The sequence below is a fragment of the Bos mutus genome, chromosome 4 (genome assembly GCF_027580195.1).
Source record: "Bos mutus isolate GX-2022 chromosome 4, NWIPB_WYAK_1.1, whole genome shotgun sequence".
Classification (NCBI taxonomy): Eukaryota; Metazoa; Chordata; class Mammalia; order Artiodactyla; family Bovidae; genus Bos; species Bos mutus.
Window position 1 is genome coordinate 81,440,301 of NC_091620.1, and position 24,329 is coordinate 81,464,629.

Below are 24,329 nucleotides of genomic sequence, written 5' to 3' on the forward strand. Positions count from 1 at the left end.
TTGAAGGTTTTTGCTGAAAAACATAATTTTGGCATTGCTAGAAAGTATTATGTTGTTTTGTTTGATGAGCTGGAGGGAATTGAAATAGGTTGCAGCAAGTAATTATTTCTACAAAAAGAGTCCCTGGATTTTAAGACTCACCCCTGGACTGTTCATCAGTACTTAAAATACAGTTTGCATGTAATAAAATTATGAAAGTTTGAAATATCTGTCTCTGGCAGAAGAAAAACTATCCTATCTTAAAAGGAAAACATTGCACTCCTAATCGATTCATTCTCTATGAAAATAAAGGGGAAAAAATTGCTCAAATCAAAACCTGTTCTAAAACCGTAGGGTCTAAAATCTGCAAAGAACAACAGCAAGTACACTGAAGAAATACCACTTTTTGTCCTCTGTTATGTCAGTTCTTAAAGAAAAAAAAAGTAACATATATGCTATGTTAGATATGCCACTGACATATATTCATATGTATTGATGAATATTTTCTGTTGATATACAGTGTCTATTTAACACAGAAAATGTACTTGAGTGAGAAAACAGGTAATATGCATACTTTGAAAATTTATTAACTTTCAAAAAATTTATACTTCTACCTCATAGATATAAACTAGAGAACTTTTAATAATCTAAATGCAATCTGAGACTTGGGTTAGATCCTGGACCAGAAAAAAATTAGTGGGTCAGTTGGGGAACTCAAAATTTGGATAAGGCTTGTAGATATTTTAATACCATCATATTAATGTTGATTTCTGGTTTTGATCACTTTTTGTGGTTAGATGTTAACATTAATGAAACTGGGTAAAGAGTGGGCAAAAGAACGGATCATTCTATTTTCTGAGAGTCCAAAGTTTTTTCAAAATAACAAGTTTAAATTTTCTGTCATATGGTTAATTTAAAGAAGAACACAAACAAATAAACAAAAACTGAGCAAAACTGATAATGTTCAAATTTACAAGGTATAAGGGAATTTATTCCTTAGTAAAATTTAAGTTAGTTTCTGTGTAAGAATGTTTTATGGTCCTATGACCATATTACTCAACAGTGCAATAATTATGGAGCATTTACCATTATGCACATCAAAAATGAAGATATAGAATGGTCTAAATATAAATCATTTAGTAATGTATCATATTAATAATTATGGCATTATTTTTTATATTTAAATATATAGCCTGATTATTTTTTGAAAATTTCCAATAGACAGTTTTTGACAGAAAAATGCATTTTCTTAAATTTAATGTCACCTAAACAAATTCAAATACATACCTCAACCAGACATTAAAGTAAAAAGAACCAGATTATTTGATTTCTTTTACCTGAAACTGTGTGATCCTTAGAGTCTCTTGTTATTTTTATCCTTGCATGTGGAAAGATGTAGTGCACAGTTTTCCCATCCATCTGTATAATCTAAGACATACATAAGATATGGTGAAAAAGCAATGTTAAAGACATTTAAAGGGCAATATACATAATTATCTTTCTTCAGACTACAGTGATTCAACCAATGAAAACAGAAGATTCTCAACTGATGACAATTTTAAGCATTTAATACCACATAATGATATATTGTTTTCTGAGTTTATTATAGTCTTCACATTTACAATCAGTTTCTCTTGCAAACTGATTTGTTGGGTTTGGAAAATCAATAAGCATATGTTAACACATAAGGATATCTATTACTATGGTATTACATAGAGAATGTATATGGAAAATTGACCTCTGCTGATTTTGTTTTTGGACAGCCTAGAAATAGAAAGGCATTTTTAATTTTCAGCCATCAAGCTTAAAGGGAGAAAAGACAAAGATCCTCCTACTCTGCATCTCTATCACTTTACCAGGAATGCATATTTCTGTTATGTTGATATCATTGTGGAATTTTGCTTCTGCTGAGCATATTTGCCAAAAGTTTTAGGATATACCTGATGCTGAGACTAATTCTGCATAAATAAATAAAGTCTTTGCTCATTTATTATTTTCTGAAGCCTTCTTTGTATGCAAAGGTATTATTTCTTATTTAATTCTGACACTCCTTCAGTTAGAAGAAACAACATTCAATGCCTTTGTTACAAGGCTGGGATTTCAATTCTCATTACTGAGACTTGAAAATGAGAATACTATAGACTGTGTTATTGGTGTTTCCACTTGACAAAATGAGATTTCAGAAATAAAGGAAATTAGCATATGCAAACTTCTGCTGTAAATTTTATGGAATTAGGCTTTCAAAAGAGATTTGTGAAATAATGAAAGACAGAAATAGTAAAATCTTTATAAAACTATATTAATAGGATTTTAATAGTATGAAATCTTGTATCCATCACTTCTGGAGAATTTTTAACTAGAATTAGATAAAATAAGGTTTAGTAAAGAGACATTTAATACTACCCATTTCAGAATGTGTTTAGGTAGTGTTTGGGTTTACTAAGATAATGTATGAAAAGGCAAAATGATAGGATACTGAAAGAGGAACTCCCCAGGTCAGTAGGTACCCAATATGCTACTGGAGATCAGTGGAGAAATAACTCCAGAAAGAATGAAGGGATGGAGCCAAAGCAAAAACAATACCCAGCTGTGGATGTGACTGGTGATAGAAACAAGGTCTGATGCTGTAAAGAGCAATATTGCATAGGAACCTGGAATGGCAGGTCCATGAATCAAGGCAAATTGGAAGTGGTCAAACAAGAGATGGCAAGAGAGAATGTCAACATTCTAGGAATCAGCAAACTAAAATGGACTGGAATGGCTGAATTTAACTCAGATGACCATTATATCTACTACTGCGGGCAGGAATCCCTCAGAAGAAATGGGGTAGCCATCATGGTCAACAAAAGAGTCCAAAATGCAGTACTTGGATGCAATCTCAAACATGACAGAATGATCTCTGTTTGTTTCCAAGGCAAACCATTCAATATCAGAGTAATCCAAGTCTATGCCTCAACCATTAATGCTGAAGCAAGTGAAGTTGAACGGTTCTATGAAGACCTACAAGACCATTTAGAACTAACACTCAAAATAGGTGTCCTTTTCATTACAAGGGACTGGAATGCAAAAGTAGGAAGTCAAGAAACACCTGGAGTAACAGGCAAATTTGGCCTTGGAGTATGGAATGAAGCAGGGCAAAGACTAATAGAGTTTTGCCAAGATAATGCACTGGTCATAGCAAACACCCTTTTCCAACAACACAAGAAAGACTCTATACATGGACATCACCAGATGGTCAACACCAAAATCAGATTGATTATATTCTTTGCAGCCAAAGATGGAGAAACTCATACAGTCAGCAAAAACAAGACCAGGAGCTGACTGTGGCACAGATCATGAACTCCTTATTGCCAGATTCAGACGGAAATTGAAGAAAGTGGGGAAAACCACTAGACCAGTCAGGTATGACCTAAATCAAATCCCTTGTGATTATACAGTGGAAGTGAGAAATAGATTTAAGGGCCTAGATCTGATAGATAGAGTGCCTGATGAACTATGGACAGAGGTTCGTGACATTGTACAGGAGACAGGGATCAAGACCATCCCCATGGAAAAGAAATGCAAAAAAGCAAAATGGCTGTCTGAGGAGGCCTTACAAATAGCTGTGAAAAGAAGAGAAGCAAAAAGCAAAGGAGAAAAGGAAAGATATAAGCATCTGAATGCAGAGTTCCAAAGAATAGCAAGGAGAGATAAGAAAGCCTTCCTCAGAGATCAATGCAAAGAAATAGAGGAAAATAACAGAATGGGAAAGACTAGATATCTCTTCAAGAAAATTAGAGATACCAAGGGAACATTTCATGCAAAGATGGGCTCGATAAAGGACAGAAATGATATGAACCTAACAGAAGCAGAAGATATCAAGAAGAGGTGGCAAGAATACACAGAAGAACTGTACAAAAAAGATCTTCACGACCCTGATAATCACGATGGTGTGATCACTGACCTAGAGCCAGACATCCTGGAATGTGAAGTCAAGTGGGCCTTAGAAAGCATCACTACGAACAAAGCTAGTGGAGATGATGGAATTCCAGTTGAGCTATTTCAAATCCTGAAAGATGATGCTGCGAAAGTGCTGCATTCAATATGCCAGCAAATTTGGAAACCTCAGCAGTGGCCACAGGACTGGAAAAGGTCCGTGTTCATTCCAATCCCAAAGAAAGACAATGGCAAAGAATGCTCAAACTACCACACAATTGCACTCATCTCACACGCTAATAAAGTAATGCTCCAAATTCTCCAAGCCAGGCTTCAGCAATATGTGAACCGTGAACTTCCTGATGTTCAAGCTGGTTTTAGAAAAGGCAGAGGAACCAGAGATCAAATTGCTTAACATCCACTAGATCATCAAAAAAGCAAGAGAGTTCCAGAGAAAACATCTATTTCTGCTTTATTGCCTATGCCAAAGCCTTTGACTGTGTGGATCACAATAAACTGTGGAAAATTCTGAAAGAGATGGGAATACCAGACCACCTGACCTGGCTCTTGAGAAATCTGTATGCAGGTCAGGAAGCAACAGTTATAACTGGACATGGAACAACACACTAGTTCCAAATAGGAAAAGGAGTACGTCAAGGCTGTATATTGTCACTCTGCTTATTTAGCTTCTATGCAAAGTACATCATGAGAAACGCTGGGCTGGAAGAAACACAAGCTGGAATCAAGATTGCCGGGAGAAATATCAATACCCTCAGATATGCAGATGACACCACCCTTATGGCAGAAAGTGAAGAGGAACTAAAAAGCCTCTTGATGAAAGTGGAGAGTGAAAAAGTTGGCTTAAAGCTCAACATTCAGAAAGCTAAGATCATGGCATCTGGTCCCATCACTTCATGGGAAATAGATGGGGAAACAGTGTCAGACTTTATTTTTTTGGGCTCCAAAATCAGTGCAGATGGTGACTGCAGCCATGAAATCAAAAGACGCTTACTCCTTGGAAGAAAAGTTATGACCAACCTAGATAGCATATTGAAAAGCAGAGACATTACTTTGCCAACAAAGGTCCATCTAGTCAAGGCTATGGTTTTTCCTGTGGTCATGTATGGATGTGAAAGTTGGACTGTGAAGAAGGCTGAGCGCTGAAGAATTGATGCTTTTGAACTGTGGTGATGGAGAAGACTCTTGAGAGTCCCTTGGACTGCAAGGAGATCCAACCAGTCCATTCTGAAGGAGATCAGCCCTGGGATTTCTTTGGAAGGAATGATGCTAAAGCTGAAACTCCAGTACTCTGGCCACCTCATGCGAAGAGTTGACTCATTGGAAAAGATTCTGATGCTGGGAGGGATTGGGGGCAGGAGGAGAAGGGAACAGCAGAGGATGAGATGGCTGGATGGCATCACTGACTCGATGGACGTGAGTCTGGGTGAACTCCGGGAGTTGGTGATGGACAGGGAGGCCTGGTGTGCTGCCATTCATGGGGTCTCTAAGAGTTGGACACGACTGAGCGACTGAACTGAACTGAACTGAAGATAATACATTAACTAGAATTTCACATAAAAGGGTGTTTGTTTGTGAATAAAATTTCTCTGGAATATTCATGTTATTTTAATATGCCTCTGAAAATTCATCTTTTAAAATTGCTAGAATTGTGGATTTTCAAAGAAAAATGCATTGAAAAATGCAAACAACGCCAGCCTTTAGGTTTTATTCTCTTTAGGAAAGAATAAGCTTAATCAGGCCTCTGATGAACAAAAAATTGTCCCCAGACAACAGCAGAATCCTGTCAAATCCAAAAATCTTATATGAATTCTGCAAAGTAAAACTAAAATATCATTTGCATGATTATAAGAATATCATGGTCCATATAATCAATCTAGATAATTCATACTGTTAATAACAATGGCTTTGTAAAACATTGTGAATCTTGTATATGTTCATGACAAAAGAGTGTGCATTTTCCTTTTTTCTTCCTTACTCTACCCTCTTCTGTCTCACTCTCTTTTACTTTCTCTCCCGGACTCCTTACTTTCCCTCCCTTCATCTTTTCTCCTTCTTCTACTTTCCTTCATCCTCTCCTTTCTTACTCTTCTATCTGTATTAAAAATCTTCATTTTAAATTATGTGAACTGAAAATCTTACAACTATCAGATATAACTCAAATTTGCTTTGTTACTATAGGTAATTCATTAACATTACGTATATTATGGTGTAATCTCAAAATCAATAGAATGATCTTGGTTCATTTCCAAGGCAAACCATTCTGCATCTCAGTAATCCAAGTCTATGCCCCAACCACTAATGCCAAAGAAGCTGAAGTTAAATGGTTCTATGAAGACCTATAAGATCTTCTAGAATTAACACCCAAAAAAGATGTTCTTTTCATCATAGGGGATTGGAATGCAAAAGCAGAAATTTGAGATACCTGGAGTAACAGGCAAGTTTGGCCTTGGAGTACAGAATGAAGCAGGGCAAAGGCTAACAGTTTTGCTAAGAGAATACACTGGTCACAGTAAACACCCTCTTCCAACAACACAAGAGACGACTCTACACGTGGAAATCACCAGATGGTCAATACCGAAATCAGACTGATTATATTCTTTGCAGCCAAAGATGGAGAAGTTCTATACAGTCAGCAAAAATAAGACCTGGAGCTGACTGTGGCTCAGATCATGAGCTGCTTATTGAAAAATTCAGACTGAAATTGAAGAAACTAGGGAAAGCCATTAGACCATTTAGGTATGACCTAAATCAAATCCCTTATGATCATACAGTGGAGGTGACAAAGAGATTCAAAGGATTAGATCTGGTAGACAGAGTGCCTGAAGAACTATGGATGGAGGTTCATAACACAGTACAGGAGGCAGTGACCAAATCCATCCCCAAGAAAAAGAAATGCAAGAAGGCAAAGAGGTTGTCTGAAGAGGCCTTATAGCTGAGAAATGAGAAGTGAAAGGCAAAGGAGAAAGGGAAAGATGTACCCAGCTTACAAGTATTTCAAAAGAAATTATGTTCATGAACTGGCCCTTTATATTTATGAAACAGCAACTCTTGTGTTAACATATCTTTTATTTATACAGACATTCATTCTTTCCCTTATTTAAATACCTTGTATGCTAGATGTAGCAGACAGAGTATCAAGCCCTGTGTTAGGCACAGAATAGATACCATGGTGGATGGTATAGGAAGCGCTTGCTCTCCAAAAGTTCACAGCCCAAGACACAATGCATGGAGTGCTCCTGTAGCACAAAGTAGGAACATCTGTGGGGAGATGGTGGTAGTAATGTCAGAGTAGGCTTTTTGCAAGATGAGGCATGCGCATGGAGCCCTGAGTGATGAACAGCGTTAAGTCAAGAGAAAAGAGGAGGAAGAATGTTCGGGAAGAGGAAACAAGACATTCAAAAGCCCAGAATAAAGAAAGACTGACTCTTTCAAAGGAGCCCGAGGTACCTCAGTATAGCAGTCACATGGGAAGTGCACAAGGCTTGGGCATTAGTGCAGAATGAACGCATTGTGTCCTAGTAGAGAAATTTTGACCTTTGCAATGATGCTGTGAATGGTATTAGTTCTATTTATTGATGAAGTGACTGAGGAAAAAAAGAAAGAGATCAGGTGATCTCTTCAATTCACAAAGCAGAGTTGAATTCCTACTGAATAGTGTGGAGGTTAAACATACAAAAGGAAACACACAGAGATTTGCCTTATGCAGATTTGGCTTTATAATTCAAACGACTTTGAGTCTAAAGTCAGACATAGCCTGCTATCTCTCTAACCTATGTTTTACGTTAAATAATTTTTAAAGCAGATACATTAGTGTTTATATGTTTTACATAACATATAAGCAAAAAAAAAAAAAAAGAACAACTATGCAATACTCAAAACTGAAAAATATGTAGAATTATAAACTAATAAAACAAACATCTATATAACCACCACACAAAGAAAGGGAGCATTCATAATTTCTTTTGAAATATTTATAAACAGAGAAGAACCCTTTTTCTGGGCAGCATACAAGTGATATTTCTGTCAATGGGGAATTATCCAAAGACAGTGATGTCAGAAACCTTGCTCTTCGGGAGAGGAACAGGGCAATTAATTGACATCAGTCCTATCCTCTGGCCTTGTCCCTATTTTTATCTGGCAGAAGCAACACTTACCCTAAATAAATGACTAAAACAAGAATGATACTTTGTTATTCTTTCTATACCAAAACATAATTTTGATAGGAAGAGAGTATTTGAAGATAAATATTAAGACAAAAAAGCATGAACTTCATTTAAATGTAATCAAAACATGTCATCTCCTATGCAGCTTTCACATAGAGAAATTTATAAAGAAAAATAAATTACTGACAGAAAAGTCAATATATTCACTACTTGTTTGAGAGAGGTTGAAAATTACAATCTGGAAAGGGGAAAATTACAATGTGAAAAATTACAATCCCCTTTGTAGATTTCAAAGGGAAGAAAACACTCCCTTTCTTTGTGTGGTGGCTATATGGCTGTATGTTTTATGATTAATTTATAATTCTACATGTCTTTAAGTTTTGAGTATTACATAGTTTTTTGTTTATGTGTTACAAGGGCTTCCCTGATAGCTCAGTTGGTAAAAAATGTGCCTGCAATCAATTCCTGGTTTGGGACGATCCCCTGTAGAAGGGATAGGCTACCCGTTCCAGTATTCTTGGGTTTCCCTTGTGGCTTTCTGGTAAAGAATCTGCCTGCAATGCGGGAGACCAGGGTTTGATTCCTGGGTTGGAAAGATCCCCTGGAGAAGGGAAAGCGGTGTACCCACTCCAGTATTCTGGCCTGGAGAATTCCATGGAATGTATAGTCCATTGGGTCACAAAAAGTTGGACACGACTGAGCAACTTGCACTTCACAGGTTAGATAACAAAATATAAATGTGAAAATAACTTTTAGCAATGAGATACACATTATTAAATTTACAAGGAGTCTTACATTTTCTATGTTATTAAACAAAGAAAAATTCATTAAATCATTCTCAGATATAGCCTGTTTAATTTTGGTATTATATTGCTCTATACTTATAAATTCAAATATAATGTGTTATGTCTTCAGATCCTGTAGAATACTAGTTGGATAAATTAGGTGGACAAGACTATTCTGGATACTCAGAAGTGTTGGGAAATAACTGTATGAAAGTTATTATGTTTTTAGCTCCTCAGTTTTTATATTTCATCCTATCAGGATTCCTTGAAAGGATCTGTATTTTCATTATGTTGATCTTGGTTTGTGGGAAATACTAAACTTCAGAGAAACAAACAAGATGAGTAAGGCACAACAAATAAGTCATTACAGAGAGATTCCTATAATAAAAAATAATTCAAGGAAGTTATTTTCAGTTGACAAATTGACTATTTTTGTAACTGTAAATAAGAGATAAACTAAAAGTTTTAAATACATTCAGAATGATTCTAATTTTAAAATTTTCTAATTTCCTAGTTAGATCTATTCTAGATCTAGAATATTTACAATAAACAGAAGATAACAGATTTCTATAAAGTATGAGAACGTCTAGAAGAGCACAATAAAACTGAGAAAATATTTTATCAGTTAGAAATTTGTCTAAAAAAAACTGAAATTGCTTAGGAAAAAGTCAAATCTATGACCATAGATCCTATCTTTTAGACAGCACTTTTACATGCAAAAATCTTGTTCTCTTTTATCCCTTAACATGACAAATACTGAATTATATTATAGTTAATTCATATGGTTCTTTTTTGTTCAAATATAGTTGTCAGCTTATCAATTAATCATTAATCAGACAGGATGATAAAAGAATTAATGTACATGATATAAGTAACTATCTCTTTTGTGAGTATCTTAATGATCATAATGAATACAAATACCTGCAAATACCTGATCCATTAAGGCAACTGATTTAAGGTCAGTGACCTACCAGAAGAATCTCCCTCAGGTTATCCAACTGTTAATCTCTCTAGTATCTATCAAGGTTCAATTTAAAACATCATCTCTTTTGTTCTAAAGTGAATAAGATCATGGGTTATGGTATTATATTTATGTAATAGTTAATAGTATCCCTGAATGACTGATTTTGACTCCTTAATATAGTAAGTTCTTTCCATCCAATCGGACTTCCCTGGTGGCTCAGACGGTTAAGTGTCTGTCTACAATGCGGGAGACCTGGGTTTGATCCCTGGGTTGGGAAGATCCCCTGGAGAAGGAAATGGCAATCCACTCCAGTACTATTGCCTGGAAAATCCCATGGACAGAGGAACCTGGTAGGCTACTGTCCATGCGGTCGCAAAGAGTCGGACACGACTGAGCGACTTCACTTTCATTAATAGTATCCCTTAGTTTTTTTTTAATCTATAGATATTAACTAATAAAATCTACTTTATGAAAGTTGTTCTGAATATAAAATCCAATAATGAACGTAAAAGACTTCCATATAACACTTCCATATAACATCAGTTCCCTTATTCCCAGGTGAAGCCTTCTCTGTTCCCAGCTGCTTGGTTTGGTCATCTTCTTATTTGCTATTTCTTGATAGCTGGGCATATTCTAATGGAAAGCCCTGAAATTACCCAAGTCTATTTTACCCTATATTCTTTAAGCTCTTCAGGAGTTTCATGCATTTTCTTTGCATGGCAGTGTTGGGTATGCTATATGGCTTAATTGTCTGTTAGAGGCAAAAAATCACTTAAATTGCCTGGTAAGAAGCATCACAGGTATGCTTCAATGTCAATCAGTCATGGCTGATGAAGTAAGGCAATTACCGCCTTAATATACTGAAAAAAAAAGTCATTTGTGAGCTTGATTGATCAAAGTCCTGTGTATTTTGGGATAACTGAGACCATTCTATGGTGAAATGAGTCTTTTTTTTTTGAGAAATCTAAAAGACATTGCTCAATATAGCACTTACTTGCTCTTGGTGTTGACTGAGTGGTCTAGAGTGGACCAATCTTTCTGGCAGTTTTCGATCTAGACCATGTCCATTGTCCAAACGAGACTCCCTGGGTTTGTCAAACCAATCTGTTTCTTCACGACGGAGGTGATAGGCTTTGGAGACCAAGGAAATATCAAACATTGCAACTCCAACTAATACAGATGACAGAGGGCAGTAGATGATCTGCAGTACCAGCATGCTTTGGGGCTTATTAACCATTCATGCATTTCAAACACAATTCCCAGTGGGATCAGAAATATCATTTTCTGCATTATGTTAAAAATTCTGTATGAGGGAATAACCTAGGAAAAAAACCATGTGCTACCTGTCAACTTTTCAGAGCAAAGTAAGACAAAATTAACATTTAAATCAGGTGAAAAAATAAATTTAGATAGTGATTGAATAAATAAATGAACAAATGAATATTTCTCAAAAGTTGTTCTATTCAACTTCAGTCCATCAGTCCACCTCCTCACTTCTCCCCACTATATATCACCAAAATCTAAGGAAAACACATTTCTTCGATACAGAAGATTCAATTATTTTTCCACTATCATATTAACCCAGTACCAATATGTGGCTGCTAGATTTGGACATCAATTGAGCATCTTTTGAAAGCATGACACATCTATGACATTCATAACTAGATGAAAATATTTATTTTTAGGAGGATCCTAGGTATCAGTGCTAGGAACATGTGTGCCATAATCATCTGGTAGCCTAATTTTTAAAATATATCTACTAGAATTTTTCATTAAAAATCAAAAAATTATTTTTTGTGGGATCATAGATCTAGGAATTAAAAGAGTTGGTAGGCTGCTTTCTGTACTTATAATGTGACAAAGCTTAACATCTTAAAATACTTTTTTGAAAATATAATTATATTTGAGTATATAACTACTATTTAAATTTTTTCAACCCATTAAATTCTTAGTACTTTCAAAGACATTTTAAAGTTCTTATCTAGTGATCCCAAATCATTATTTACCTATTATATAGAATTTGCCTTCATAGAAAGTTTTATGTATTGTTAAAGGATCCTTAATTAATAGTCTCTGGAAGTACACTGTTACTTCCTAAATGGCAGATGGAGCACCTCTTCTCAAGTATTATCCTGAAAGATCTGTTGATGATGCTATCAGTCTACATCTTCTTGAAACTCTGGTTTCGATAATGCCATACTATTGAGTATTCCTCTCAACCTCATTACAGTTCTCTTTCTGTCTGCATCACTGACTTCTCTTCCTCTACTTTCACTTTTTCCCAAGCAGTATCCATTAGTTCTTTACTGGCAGGGCTGGCAAAACCACAGCATATACAGCATTACTCACCTCTACACCTCCTGTGATCTTGGTCATTGCCACTGATTAACCACAGAACTTTCTCTCAATAAACATAGAATGATAGACAATGTGTCATAATTTAGTCAGTCTTAGATTTGAGGCAATACAATGGTACATCCCTGGTTTGTGGTTGTATATGTACTTGTCTGATCTCCCCTATTAAGACTCTAAGCTGCTTGAAGGTAAGCCTCATGTCTTCTGTTTTTTTGTTCTCCCTTAATACTAAAACCAATGCCTTGCAAATGCCACAAATATTAATAAAGTATTTGGGAAATGAGTGGCACATAGGAAAATTAGTCATCAACTAAAGAAAGTTAAATATCCTAATTATTATAAGTACATTTTAAAATAAATACTTGTCGAATGAACCTCATTAACAGTTACACACTTTTCTCACAGTCTATTTGGTATTTACTATGGTTTTTCAAGTTTTCCCTTGACACCAAGGGACTAAATTTATGAAAGATATATTCAATATAATTTTGATAAGTAAACAAAACAAATCCATTATTTAATCATTAGTCTCTAAAACTTATTAGATGATCACCAAAACACAAATATTTTATATTATTTTTATATATTTCAATAACATTTCTCATAAAAATAGTCTATACTGATTTTAATAAATGACTCCCTTGGATACTGTACCTGATATCACTTGAATATATACTTTGCTAATTGCACTTAAAATAAAAAATCTTCTAAAATGTTTCCTTGGCTGTGTCTATACAAATAAGGCAGAATTTCAACTTGGTATACATTTTGTCAATTTATTTCCAATACTGATGACATATTTTGTCTGTTATGTTTATAATAACTCTATATGTAACTAAGTTAGGATAGCTACCATGCTTCGCATAGGAATTTATCAATCAAGAGAAACTAGATTAAGTAAGTCTTCTCTTAAATCGAATTCCATATTCACCATTTATAGAAAGTTGGTGTGTGCTAGGTTGCTTCAGTTGTGTCCGAATCTTTGCAACCCTATGTAGCCTGCTAGGCTACTCTGTCCATGGGATTCTCCAGGTAAGAATACTGGAGTGCGGTTCCATGCCCCTCTCCAGGGGATTCTGCCATCCCAGGGATTGAACCCAAGTCTCTTCCATCTCCTGAATAGACAGATAAGTTCTTAACCACTAGGGTCACCTGGGAAGCCCAATAGTAAGTTGGACATAAATGCTAAATGTTTGTAATTGCAATTGTTGGATCTGCCACGGTAGATCCAAACTTTAAAAATGAAATTTTACAATAATAACAGCATTTTCCAAATTAAACAATTCACTGCAGATTAGCATCCCCTTATTTTAGGCTACTGATATTTTCTTCTCTTAAATGTAAAATGCAAGTAAGCTGTTTTGGGGTCCAATTCTATTCTGTATAAAATATTCCTTGGAATTTTTTTTAAGACTGTATGTACTGATGCATTTTTTTTAAACATGAGTATATTTTAAAAGAATGTTTTCAACAAATTATTTGTGGATGCAGAAATATAATGATTGTTTCTAGTTTAGTTTTTCTCCAATCTACTCTAGTCTTCCTGTTCTGTTCTTAACCAGGAATGAATATTAAGTTGTACAGTTTAGGCTTATGGTCATAACTATTAAGCAACATAAATTGTGCCTACCTCAAGTCACATTCTGCTTTAAAAGCTGTAATAAATACAGATTAATTAAAAAGAAAAAAAATTATATCTACCTAGATTTTACCTCAGATGAGGTATTTCAAAATTACCTGGAGTCATATAGAATACATCTGAAATATATATTGTTGTCTATAACCAAGAGTTTGATTGAATTCAGAGAAAGCACACAATAAATCTGAATAAATCTGAAATCAGTTAAATTTGCTTTGTTTACATGATACTAAGTAGCCTGCTGGAATGTTATATATTTCAAGGTTGTTTTAGTATCACTCAAACATAGATATAGTATATATGTGGCAAACTTTTATTTAAAAAAATCTCTAATAATTCATGAGTTTATAATGTCGTAACTTATGTGATTAGGAAAAATATTTTTTACTTTTTTCTTAATTACTCATGGATCCCAAGATTTAAAAAAAAAAAAAGAGCAGAGCACTGTTCACCAAGAAAAAGTAATACGTTTATGAGATACAAACACAAAGAAAATACAGAACATTTGAAAACACATCACTACAATTCACACAGATAATATTACATATATAATTCAGTTTGTTATAGTTTTCTTTGTATAATTATGTACCAACATGATTTTTTTTATGACTACATTTCTTATCTGCTTAATTGAAAAATAACATTTTAACTCAATTTAACTTCATGTAAGTTTCATTTTGTTTCCTTCTCTGGTGTCCTCTTTACACATTTCTTAATTTTGGGTGCTGCACGATGTCTCATCCAAATTAGTTTAAACAATTTGCTGGAGATTAACATGCTTTTTTAAATCTGATCTTTCCAATACTTAACAAATGTTTTTGATAAGTATTTTTTGATGAGTTTTGATATTTTATCAAAGCAAGTTTCTCATAGTCTTTGATGACTATGAGTACATATCATCCAAACATATAAATGAGAAAAATTTGGTTATTTTTACATGGTTGTATGTAAATAACTGTCCTACTTCAGAATATCTAGAAACATTTTTATGTCTGGCACCATGATGGCAGAATCTATGATTGAATAAATGAATTTGTCAAATTCTCTCCAGATAAATGTAAATCATGCATACAAAGCCTTTGGTGTTTAGTTTTATGATTGACCTGTTAGTTTTTACTCTATTTTGCTATTTTACAGATAGTATTATTGATGAGCCTGTCTATTCTTCTGTAGAAGTCATTATATATCTGTATATTTATATACATATATAACGTGTGTTAAATGTGGACTGTGAAAAACAGAAGAGTTTCCATATAACTCTTACTTAACTATGATGGTTGATTTAAACAACTGGCTAAAGTAAAAAAAAATAGTGTTTTATTTAACTGGCTAATTATCAATAAAAATGGTCAATTCAACAGCTCATAGAGAATAAAACAAATCAGAAAGTAACTGGTCTATTGGAATTTCACTAGGAAAAGCAGTCTCTTCTCCTTCAGATCCAGTGGTTACTTTTGTCCTGATCTAACCTACACTTAAACTTCTAATATCACACTGGTATCGAGATACAGAAGAAAGAAAATCCTTTCTGTGAAAATATATTTTCCTGCAAGCCCCCAGGGAAAATGTTAGATTTAAAAGAAGAGATGTTAGCTTAGAGCTTTTCCATCTCCAAAGTCATGAAGTAATACATTTTTATTGGATGAGAAATATTTTATTTTTAGGAGTCAAGCCACACTTATATTCAAATGTAAACCATGGAGGGAGAAGAAAAAAAAAAGAACCAAGAGTAATAAGTCCTCGTGGCATGGGCAAAATGTCACATTTCTGTACCTCTTCAATCTTGTCCTCTAATTTAGACTTGGTCAGGTCATTTTCTAAAATCCTTTTGGTTCTATATGATTTAATAAAAAATCACCATAAAGTTTTCAGTTAAATATGTACTTGCCATATATCACTTGTTCTATATGAAAAACTAGTAAAACAATTTAGTGCAAAAAATATGAAATAATGCAAAAAGGAAACCCATGGAAAAGGCTAACTGAACATACAAGGAAAGCTTCAGCTCAAATACCTAAATTCACAAAAGCAATGTACAAAGTTCAAATTTTAAGATCTAAACAGTGCTTCATACATATTGACCAGCATATGGGTAATACTGTTGTTTACTGTCAATATCATATTAGGTACTAAGGTTTTAGTATGTAATACAAAATGTACAATGTACAATGCTTGTCAACTATGGCATTCACAATGAGAGAGAAATTAAAATACAGGCCTTTTATTTAGTAGATTATAAAACTACATTATGCTAACATTAGGGACTCACCTGAATGTTCTCAAGAAAACATTCTCTGAATTAACAAACACTGATCTCACAAATGATAAATAATTTTCTACTACAAAGTCTAGTGGAATAGTCAATGGCTCAAAACCTTAATCATTTCACAAACTGAAAGAAACTAATAACTTTAAAAATAACTTTTGAAAACAAAAGAAACATACAACAAAAAACTTTCCAACTATAGATTTAAAGGATGACCATATTTTATTGACACAATTATTTGATAATGGTTTTGGAAAAGTAGACACCACAAAAATCAAACAATCAAGAAACAACGATAAAAGGATAAATTAAAAAGAAATAAAGAGCATGCTATGAAATCTATACACAAGATAGAATTTCCATTTACAAGAAATAAAAGTGAAGTAAACATGCAAAAGACACACCAAGAAAAATAGAATACATTCTTGGAGAAGGAAAATCAAACATGCAGAAAAATAAGAGTTTGAGTTTTGAGAGTAGCAAGGTAGTTTGAGGCCCAATTTACCTTCACTGTCTGACATGGCATGTTGGAAGTCATCCATGATGAATGCTATGTCACGGTCATAGCCTCGAGTCCGTGATTCTTCTCTCATGTGTTGTTGAACTTCAGGCAAAGAGTGACTGGATCCGAACTGGTCCCTGGTGTCTGCAGATATTGGTGGCAGGGGTCCAGCAGCAGCCCTGGCCATTCCCATTGGCTGTCCAACAGGACTGAGTGGACTTTCCTCTTCAGAATTCTGGGCCACAATTGGTATTCTTCCTCTACTCTGGCTAATAGGCAAACTAGTAGGCTTAGTTCTCCCAGAAGGTGATGCATGACTAAAGGAAACATCTAGAGCTTCAGCCTCTTGAGCTTTCAGTCTTAGAGAAGAGCTAGAAGAATCTCTTTTAATGGATAAATCTAGCCCATAGACAGAGGAAGGTCTGGAAGAAGGTCTTGACCTGCTGCCACTGCTGTATGGCTTATCTGCTTCATCCTGCAGAGCTGACCGTATGGTATTTCCTAAGGTACCCAGTCCTGTGCCAAGAGATGATCCCATAAATTTTTGTTGGTCTGTAATATTTTTTCTGAGGCCAAAAGTAATATCATCTTGAAGAAGCCTTGCCCTGGAAGAAATGCCACCAATAGATGAAGTGCTTGAAGTCATATAGGTCGAATAATCAGGTTCAAGGTCTCTACTTTCTTGAATAGGTGAGAATTTTGACATTTTAGGGTCAATTAGTGATTTCTTATGCTTTGACTGCTTTTGATAAAGTATGGCAGCTGGTAGTTGTTTTGCTGCTTGTTTTTCAAGTGTGAGTCTACTAATGCTGTACTTCTCAGATTTTGGAAAATGTCTGTAACTAGTATCAGCATGGTAATAATGGGAAAGACCAGCAAGGTGATCTAAGCTCTCTGCTCCTCTACGGAATTCTTGTTTAATCTGTTGTTTCAGAAGCTTTAACTCATAAGGATCCTCCATTGGGTCCTCCTCTGCTTTCACGTAGCTATGCAATCTGGACGAAGTCTGCAGAGGTGCTAGGAAATCTGTCACTTCTTGAGACCTACGTGTCTCTGTGGTTCGGAGGAGACGGTCTGTTTTTGACAGATCTTTTTCATGAAGGCTAAACGCAGTGCTTAGAGCTGCTGTTCCTTTGGTAATCTCACCAATGTCATCAATTAAGACATAATTTCGCGAAGTATGATGGTCAATATCTGCATAGAAAGAATCTGCAGATATGCTTGATATTGGACTGCTTGCCATGCTACTTCTTTCCTCCAATCCTATTCTCAAATCTAAGCTGTTGTACTTACTACCGAGATGGGAAACAGCATATGTACTATCAGTAGAAACAGGTGCTATCATCAGGGGTTGGTTGCGAATCACCTCATAGTTTGAAGTTATCTTGGGCTCCAAATATAATGCAGTTTGCCGTGGCTTTGGTTGTATCACCATCATCTGTGATGGTAACTGATAAGAAGGTTGTGGGGTTGGTGTAGGTTGAGCTTGAGGCGTGAAAGACATTGTTGCCACAGCTTGGAAGGTTGGCTGAGTCTGATAAGGTGAAACTTCCTGATGGTACAGAGTCTGTTGCTGAAAGTGGGATTGTTGGGTGTATGGGGTAGGTGCTTGAGTAGGAAGAGCAGGGGAAGGGTATTGGTACTGGGTATAAGGACTCGTAGGAGGGACTAGCTGAGATTCTGTTTGGGTTTGTGGTGGAATAAACTGGTTGAATTCAGTTTGGGGAGCAGTTCTTGGTCGCTCGATGGCATGCTGACTTTCAATTCGGGTTGGTCTGGTGCTGCTGACCTCACTGTCGGACATGTAATCACGATCCTCAGCTACTCCCTGGAGATAGGCTCTCTCTCTCTTTTCCCTCTCCTTTAATAAGGCCTCTTTCCTCCTATTAATCCCCATTTCTAGGTACCGTAACTTAGCATCAATCTCCTTTTCTTCCTCATCAAGTTCTGCTTGTTTCTTCCTAAGCTTGGCAGATTCCCTCTCCACAAGATCAAGCTCTCTGTCTATATCCTGGAGAATCTTGGCTCGGGCCATCGTATTGGTTCTGCAGATCCTTCTCCTGGAGACTGTGCCCATTGTGCTAAAGGCTGACTGAGTTCCTGTGGAGGTCTCTTCAGGTGGTGGGTTTGGAAGAGTTCTCTTCACTTTTTTCTGAGTGCCAGAGGTTGTTGCGGTTTGAGAACCTTTTGCCTAAAATTAAGTAAATAAAATATAATACTTTACTATCAAGGAAAAAAGTTAAAGGTCAAAAAACCCATAATTTACATTTAAATAAAGATGATTTCATATATGTTTTAGCTTTGAGCACATAATAAAATTGTACCTATAATTGCAAGTATCAGTCACAAACAGTTAACTGAGAAATAATTTTCCCCTTCTTAGTAAATTGTTACATATTACAACTTACCTAACATTAGAAATGAGTTTTGAAATCAGGCACAAAGTGCATTGCTAGGCAGGCTTATATTTTAGTTAGACTCTTGGAAGAACTCTAAAAACTAATTTTTTATCGTACTTACTATACATATTATTACTTACTGAAGGTATGCCCAGAGTACTTGTGTTAACTATCTAAAATTCAAGTTATACTAGTTGAAGATACTCATTGTCAAGAGAATTGTTTGCTTCTGTCTCACCATTCCTCTTTCACCCCCTGAAGTGTCTGTCAGTCCTAAACCAATCACGAAATGTTTTGAAATGAAATCCTCTCATTCTCCACTTCTTTTTTCCCTCCCATAAGAGTTACCTGAACTAATTTCCTATTTATTCTTTCAATATTTTTGTAACAATGTGAATCAATTTTTTTTCAATGTTGCTATTCTTTGGTGATTTTAGCTTCTTATTAATATGCTTTAGTAACTACCACATGAAGCAAAAGGAAGTGACCACAAACAGTACAAAAATTCATTGAGGGTTTTCTGGGTGGCTCAATGGTAAAGAATGTGCCTGCCAACGAAGGAGACATGGGTTCAATCCCTGGTCTGGGAAGACCCCACATGCCACAGAGCAACTAAGCCCACGTACTACAACCACTGAGCCTGTGTTCTGAACCCGGGACCGCAACTACAGAGCCCTTGTGCTTTAGAGCCCGTGCTCCACAATAAGAGAAACTGCCTAAAGGAGAAGAGTGCACACTACAACTAGAGAAAAGCCTGAGCAGCAACAAAGGTCCAGCATAGCCAATAAATAAATAAATAAAATTATTTAAATAAACACACTGAAATCTTTAAAAAATATCAGAGAAAGCATATAGGTAAACTGTCAGATGTTTTCCATTTTATTTGGTTAATTTGTCATAACTTGCATTCTAAGAAACACTGGTCTTTAGAATCATTTAATTTCAGAATATCAGAAGACATGAGATCATTTTGACTATAATTAAAATAAACTGATACACTCAAAGCTACCCAAGCATTTAGTAGCATATTCCTCCAACTAGATCTCAGGTTTTCGGCCTTCTAGTTGCATATTCTTTACAAAATTCTTATTTTTTTGCTTTTTTGTACTAATAATCCAAAGACATTAATTATTCCCTTTCACCCAATCACCAAGTATTAAAAACCAAAAAAATATATATTATTCAAGACCTGTACTTCCACTGTCTTTTTACTATTTCCAAATTTATTTCCCTAGGTGTTTTAAAATCTGTTCTCTGTTGTCATTTTTTTTTTCTTCTCCATTTACCTACCCTCATTGTTTACCAGAAATAATATTCATAAGCAATACCATAAAGGTCAATTAAGGTTTAAACATATTTCTGAAATTTAAAATATTGAATGAAATTCACAATTACTAAACATCATAATCCTTTCAAGTATGGTTTTTGAAACTGTAGCTTGTTTCTCACAGAGACCTTGAGGAATATGGGCAATGGAACCTCAAAAGCAGCTGTTTGGTGTATTATTTATTCTCTCTCATCCTTATTTCTTTTAATTTTACTTACTACAATCAAGTCATAGAGCTGTTATTAACAGTCAATGAGACCTCTGTGCAAAATGTTTGGTACATACTGTAGTTGTTTTTTAGTTGCTAAGTCATAGCCAACTCTTTAGCGACCCCCATGGACTGTAGCCCACCAGGCTCCCCTGTCCATGGAATTTTTTCTGCAAAAAAACTGGAGTGTATTACCATTTCCTACTCCAAGAGATCATCCCAACCTAGGGATTGAGTGCTTTGGCAGGCAGATTCCTTACCACTGAGCCACATGCAATTCTGGACTTACTATAAGGTATCCATTACATATCATTTCCTTGCAAAATCCTCTCATTTCTACAGAAAATTATGGATGTTTGATAAATTCACATTCTAAATGTTTAAAAAACTGTTTCTTTGCAAAAAAATGAGTGTGCTGACCATAATAGTAAATAAATGAATAATTATTTAATAATTTCCCCTAATACTAACATATATATGTTTTCTATTTTTTAAAAAAGTTTTTTCACAATAACCTTTTTGGTTCTTTGAATATCATGGAGTTCAATAGGAGACTGAAATTAATGACCATTTCTTTTCCTTGAGTTGCATTTAGTAGATTTGGTATCTGGATAAGAATTTTCAAGTTTAAACTGTTCATCTGTACTACATAATTGTGGTTGTGAAATGGTTTGAAAAAGAAAGTTTCACTGTGTTACTCTGAAACTGTAATAGCATAGCATTTCAAAGTAAGGATTTCCCACCAAAGGAGGTTAAAAATACCCACTAACTAATGTAATACAAAAAGTGGATCCTGGCAGAGAGAAAGCACACAGAACAGAGAAGGTAACAATGCAATGGAACAAATAGAGAGAATGAAAGAAATTTCTGAGGTGAACACACACACTTTGAAAATTAATTTTTAAAAATACTGAAGGTACCCATTAAATGGGCGCATATATATATACACACACACACACACACACACATTAAATGAAAGAATAAATAAATGAAAAGATAAAACAAGAACCTGTTCAATTACTTTTAAACTCTGAATCAAGAAATGAATTTCCCTGAATTCACTGTGTGGGATGAGAGTATATATGAAATCACCAGAAAGATAAAAGTATGAGGAACTGCAAAAAAGACAACTATGTTAAGAGTAATGGTTATTATGAACTAAACTAGAAACTGATATTAGTTCTTACTGTTGATTGCTCATACGTGTATATGCTACTGCTACTGCTAAGTCACTTCAGTTGTGTCTGACTCTGTGTGACCCCACAGACGGCAGCCCACCAGGCTCCCCCATCCCTGGGATTCTCCAGGCAAGAACACTGGAGTGGGTTGCCCTTTCCTTCTCCAATGCATGAAAGTGAAAAGTGAAAGGGAAGTCACTCAGTCGTGTCCAACTCTTCGCAACCCCATGGACTGCAGCCTACCAGGCTCCTCCGTCCATGGGATTTTCCAGGCAAGAGTACTGGAGTGGGGTGCCATTGCCTTCTCCAATACGTGTATATAATTTATCTGAATTTATGTTTAACAGTTTATAGTTCTCACTTGACAGAGTGAGCTTAGTCAAGCTCAGTCTTTGGTTGTTTTCAAAATATAATCCTAGGTTAAAGAAACATTCAAGGTATTAGGGATTTCTAATTTTCCTTCAGGGTTGCAAATATTTAATGATACATGACTTCTGTTTATCAATATTTTGTGGCCTAGGGATGTGAGTCATAGAAACAAGTGACAAAGTTGGTTGGTAGTAGCTAGACATTGGGTTGGCCAAAAAGTTCGTTTGAATTTTTCACACCAAACAAGCTTTTTGGCCAATCCAATACTTAATGAGCTAGCTCAGCTAAGCACTCAGTCCCCACAAGACAAAATAGCTTTGCTGTTCTGTACTACTTGATAACAAAGCTGGAGACTTGTCAAGATTTTAGCTACATTCCTCCCAAATGACAGGAAATGTAATGTGATTGTAAGCTTAGTCTCTCAGGCTAGACTCAGTTTCAATCCTGGCCCTGCCGTTACCAGCTGGGAGAACTTTAGCAAGTTGCTTAAACTCCCTGGCACTCAGTTTTCCTATATGTTGAGGAGATTATTGTTACATTGTCAGTTTGTCTAAGGAGTAAATCGGGCTTCCCTGGTAGCTCAGATGGTAAAGAATCCATCTGCAATGTGGGAGACCTGGGTTTGATCCCTGGGTTGGGAAGATCCTCAGGAGAAGAGAACAGCTACCCACTCCAGTATTCTGGCTTGGAGAATTCCGTGGACAGAGGAGCCTGGCAGGCTACAGCATGTGGGGTCACAAAGAGTCAGACATGACAGAGTGACTTTCACTAAATCATTTAAAACAAGGGCCTAAATTAGTTATTATTCCAGAGAACAGGGAGAAATAAAATAGAGAATTTAAAGTGATGTCTTGCCAACTTATAATTTAAAAAGAACAGCCTTTCTAGATAATAACTTCTAAAATGACTAATTCTAATCAATATAATGTAAAATAAGAGTGCATGCTCAGGGTGTCCAACTCTTTGTGACCCCATGGCCTGTAGCCCGCCATCCTTCTCTGTTCATGGAATTTTTCAGGCAGGAATACGGGCGCAGATTGCCATTTCCTATTCCAGTGGATCTTCCTAACCCAGGGATCAAACCTATGTCTCTTGCTTCTCCTGCACTGGCAGGTGGATTCTTTACCAGTAGGCCACCTGGGAAGCCCAAAATAAGAGTAGAGAACTCTAAAGTAGAGAACTGAAACAATGTAATTGCTTAGAAAAAAGAGAACCATCAAAGCAAGTTTATCATGATTAAGGATGATGCAGTTGGAGGTCATGATTAGAGACAATAATAACAATCTAGAAAAATCTTGGTGTTTAATAAGATTTTCTTGCCTTGACGACTAGCCTGGTCAAAGTTTTCAAACAGATCTGGTGCCCTTAATCTGAAAAATAATTGTACTAAAAACAAATATTTAAAAATACTTGTGCAAATAATAGACCAAGGGAAAGGAAAGGAAGTCCTAAGAATAGAATGGAGGTTTAAAAAGACTTGAAGAAAAATTAATTTCAATCGCAATAGTGATAGGAAGCAAACAAACTCCAGCATAAGTTTGCTGTCTGAAGATATTTTAAACAACACTTCTTGGAGGAGCGCATTGATACCATGCATCTTATATGATAGATGAAATGCACTTCAGCCTGGTGATGCTTTAGTTTCTGTGAGGTGGAAATACATACAGAAGGTGGTTGAATGCAAACAGAAAGAGGAAAAATGGAGAAGCAAAAAACAAATATATATATATATATATTTTATATATACACACAAATGAAAGTTAAAGTCACTCAGCTGTGTCCAACTCTTTTTCGATCTCATGGACTATAGCCTGCCAGTCTCTACTGTCCATGGAATTCTCCAGGCAAGAATACTGGAGTGGGTAGCCATTCCCTTCTCCAGGGGATCTTCCCAACCCAGGGATCAATCCCATGTCTTCTACGTTGTAGGCAAATTCTTTACCATCTGAGCCACCAGGGAAGCCCACACACCAGTGTGTATATATATATATATATATATATATATATATATATATATATGGAGAGAGAGAGAGAGAGAGAATATAATTCATAGGTGATACATAATACAAATGCTATATATAATATGTATTTTATATGTGTGTGTATATATATATAATATATAAAACCTTGAAATTTTATCTATATTAAGGTCTCCACTCATCCATTTCCTTTTTTCTTACAGGTGGAAAAGGGAACCCTGGTTATTACATACTGTTTAAATTAACTCTAATATGTTAACTACCAGGAAAACCATCAAAC

At 35.5% G+C, this 24,329-nt stretch overlaps 1 protein-coding gene across 1 annotated transcript in view; it reads right to left on the reverse strand.

Annotated features, from left to right (window-relative positions):
- The window catches only part of PCLO (piccolo presynaptic cytomatrix protein), a 141,860-nt gene that overhangs the window by 81,440 nt on the left and 36,091 nt on the right, over positions 1–24,329 (reverse strand). The window contains exons 4-6 of the mRNA XM_070368855.1: positions 16,593–18,780; positions 10,822–10,958; positions 1,317–1,407 (exon numbers count right to left, since the gene is read on the reverse strand). Of these exons, the coding sequence (XP_070224956.1) occupies positions 1,317–1,407; positions 10,822–10,958; positions 16,593–18,780 (2,416 nt within the window). The remainder of the gene's footprint in view (positions 1–1,316; positions 1,408–10,821; positions 10,959–16,592; positions 18,781–24,329) is intronic.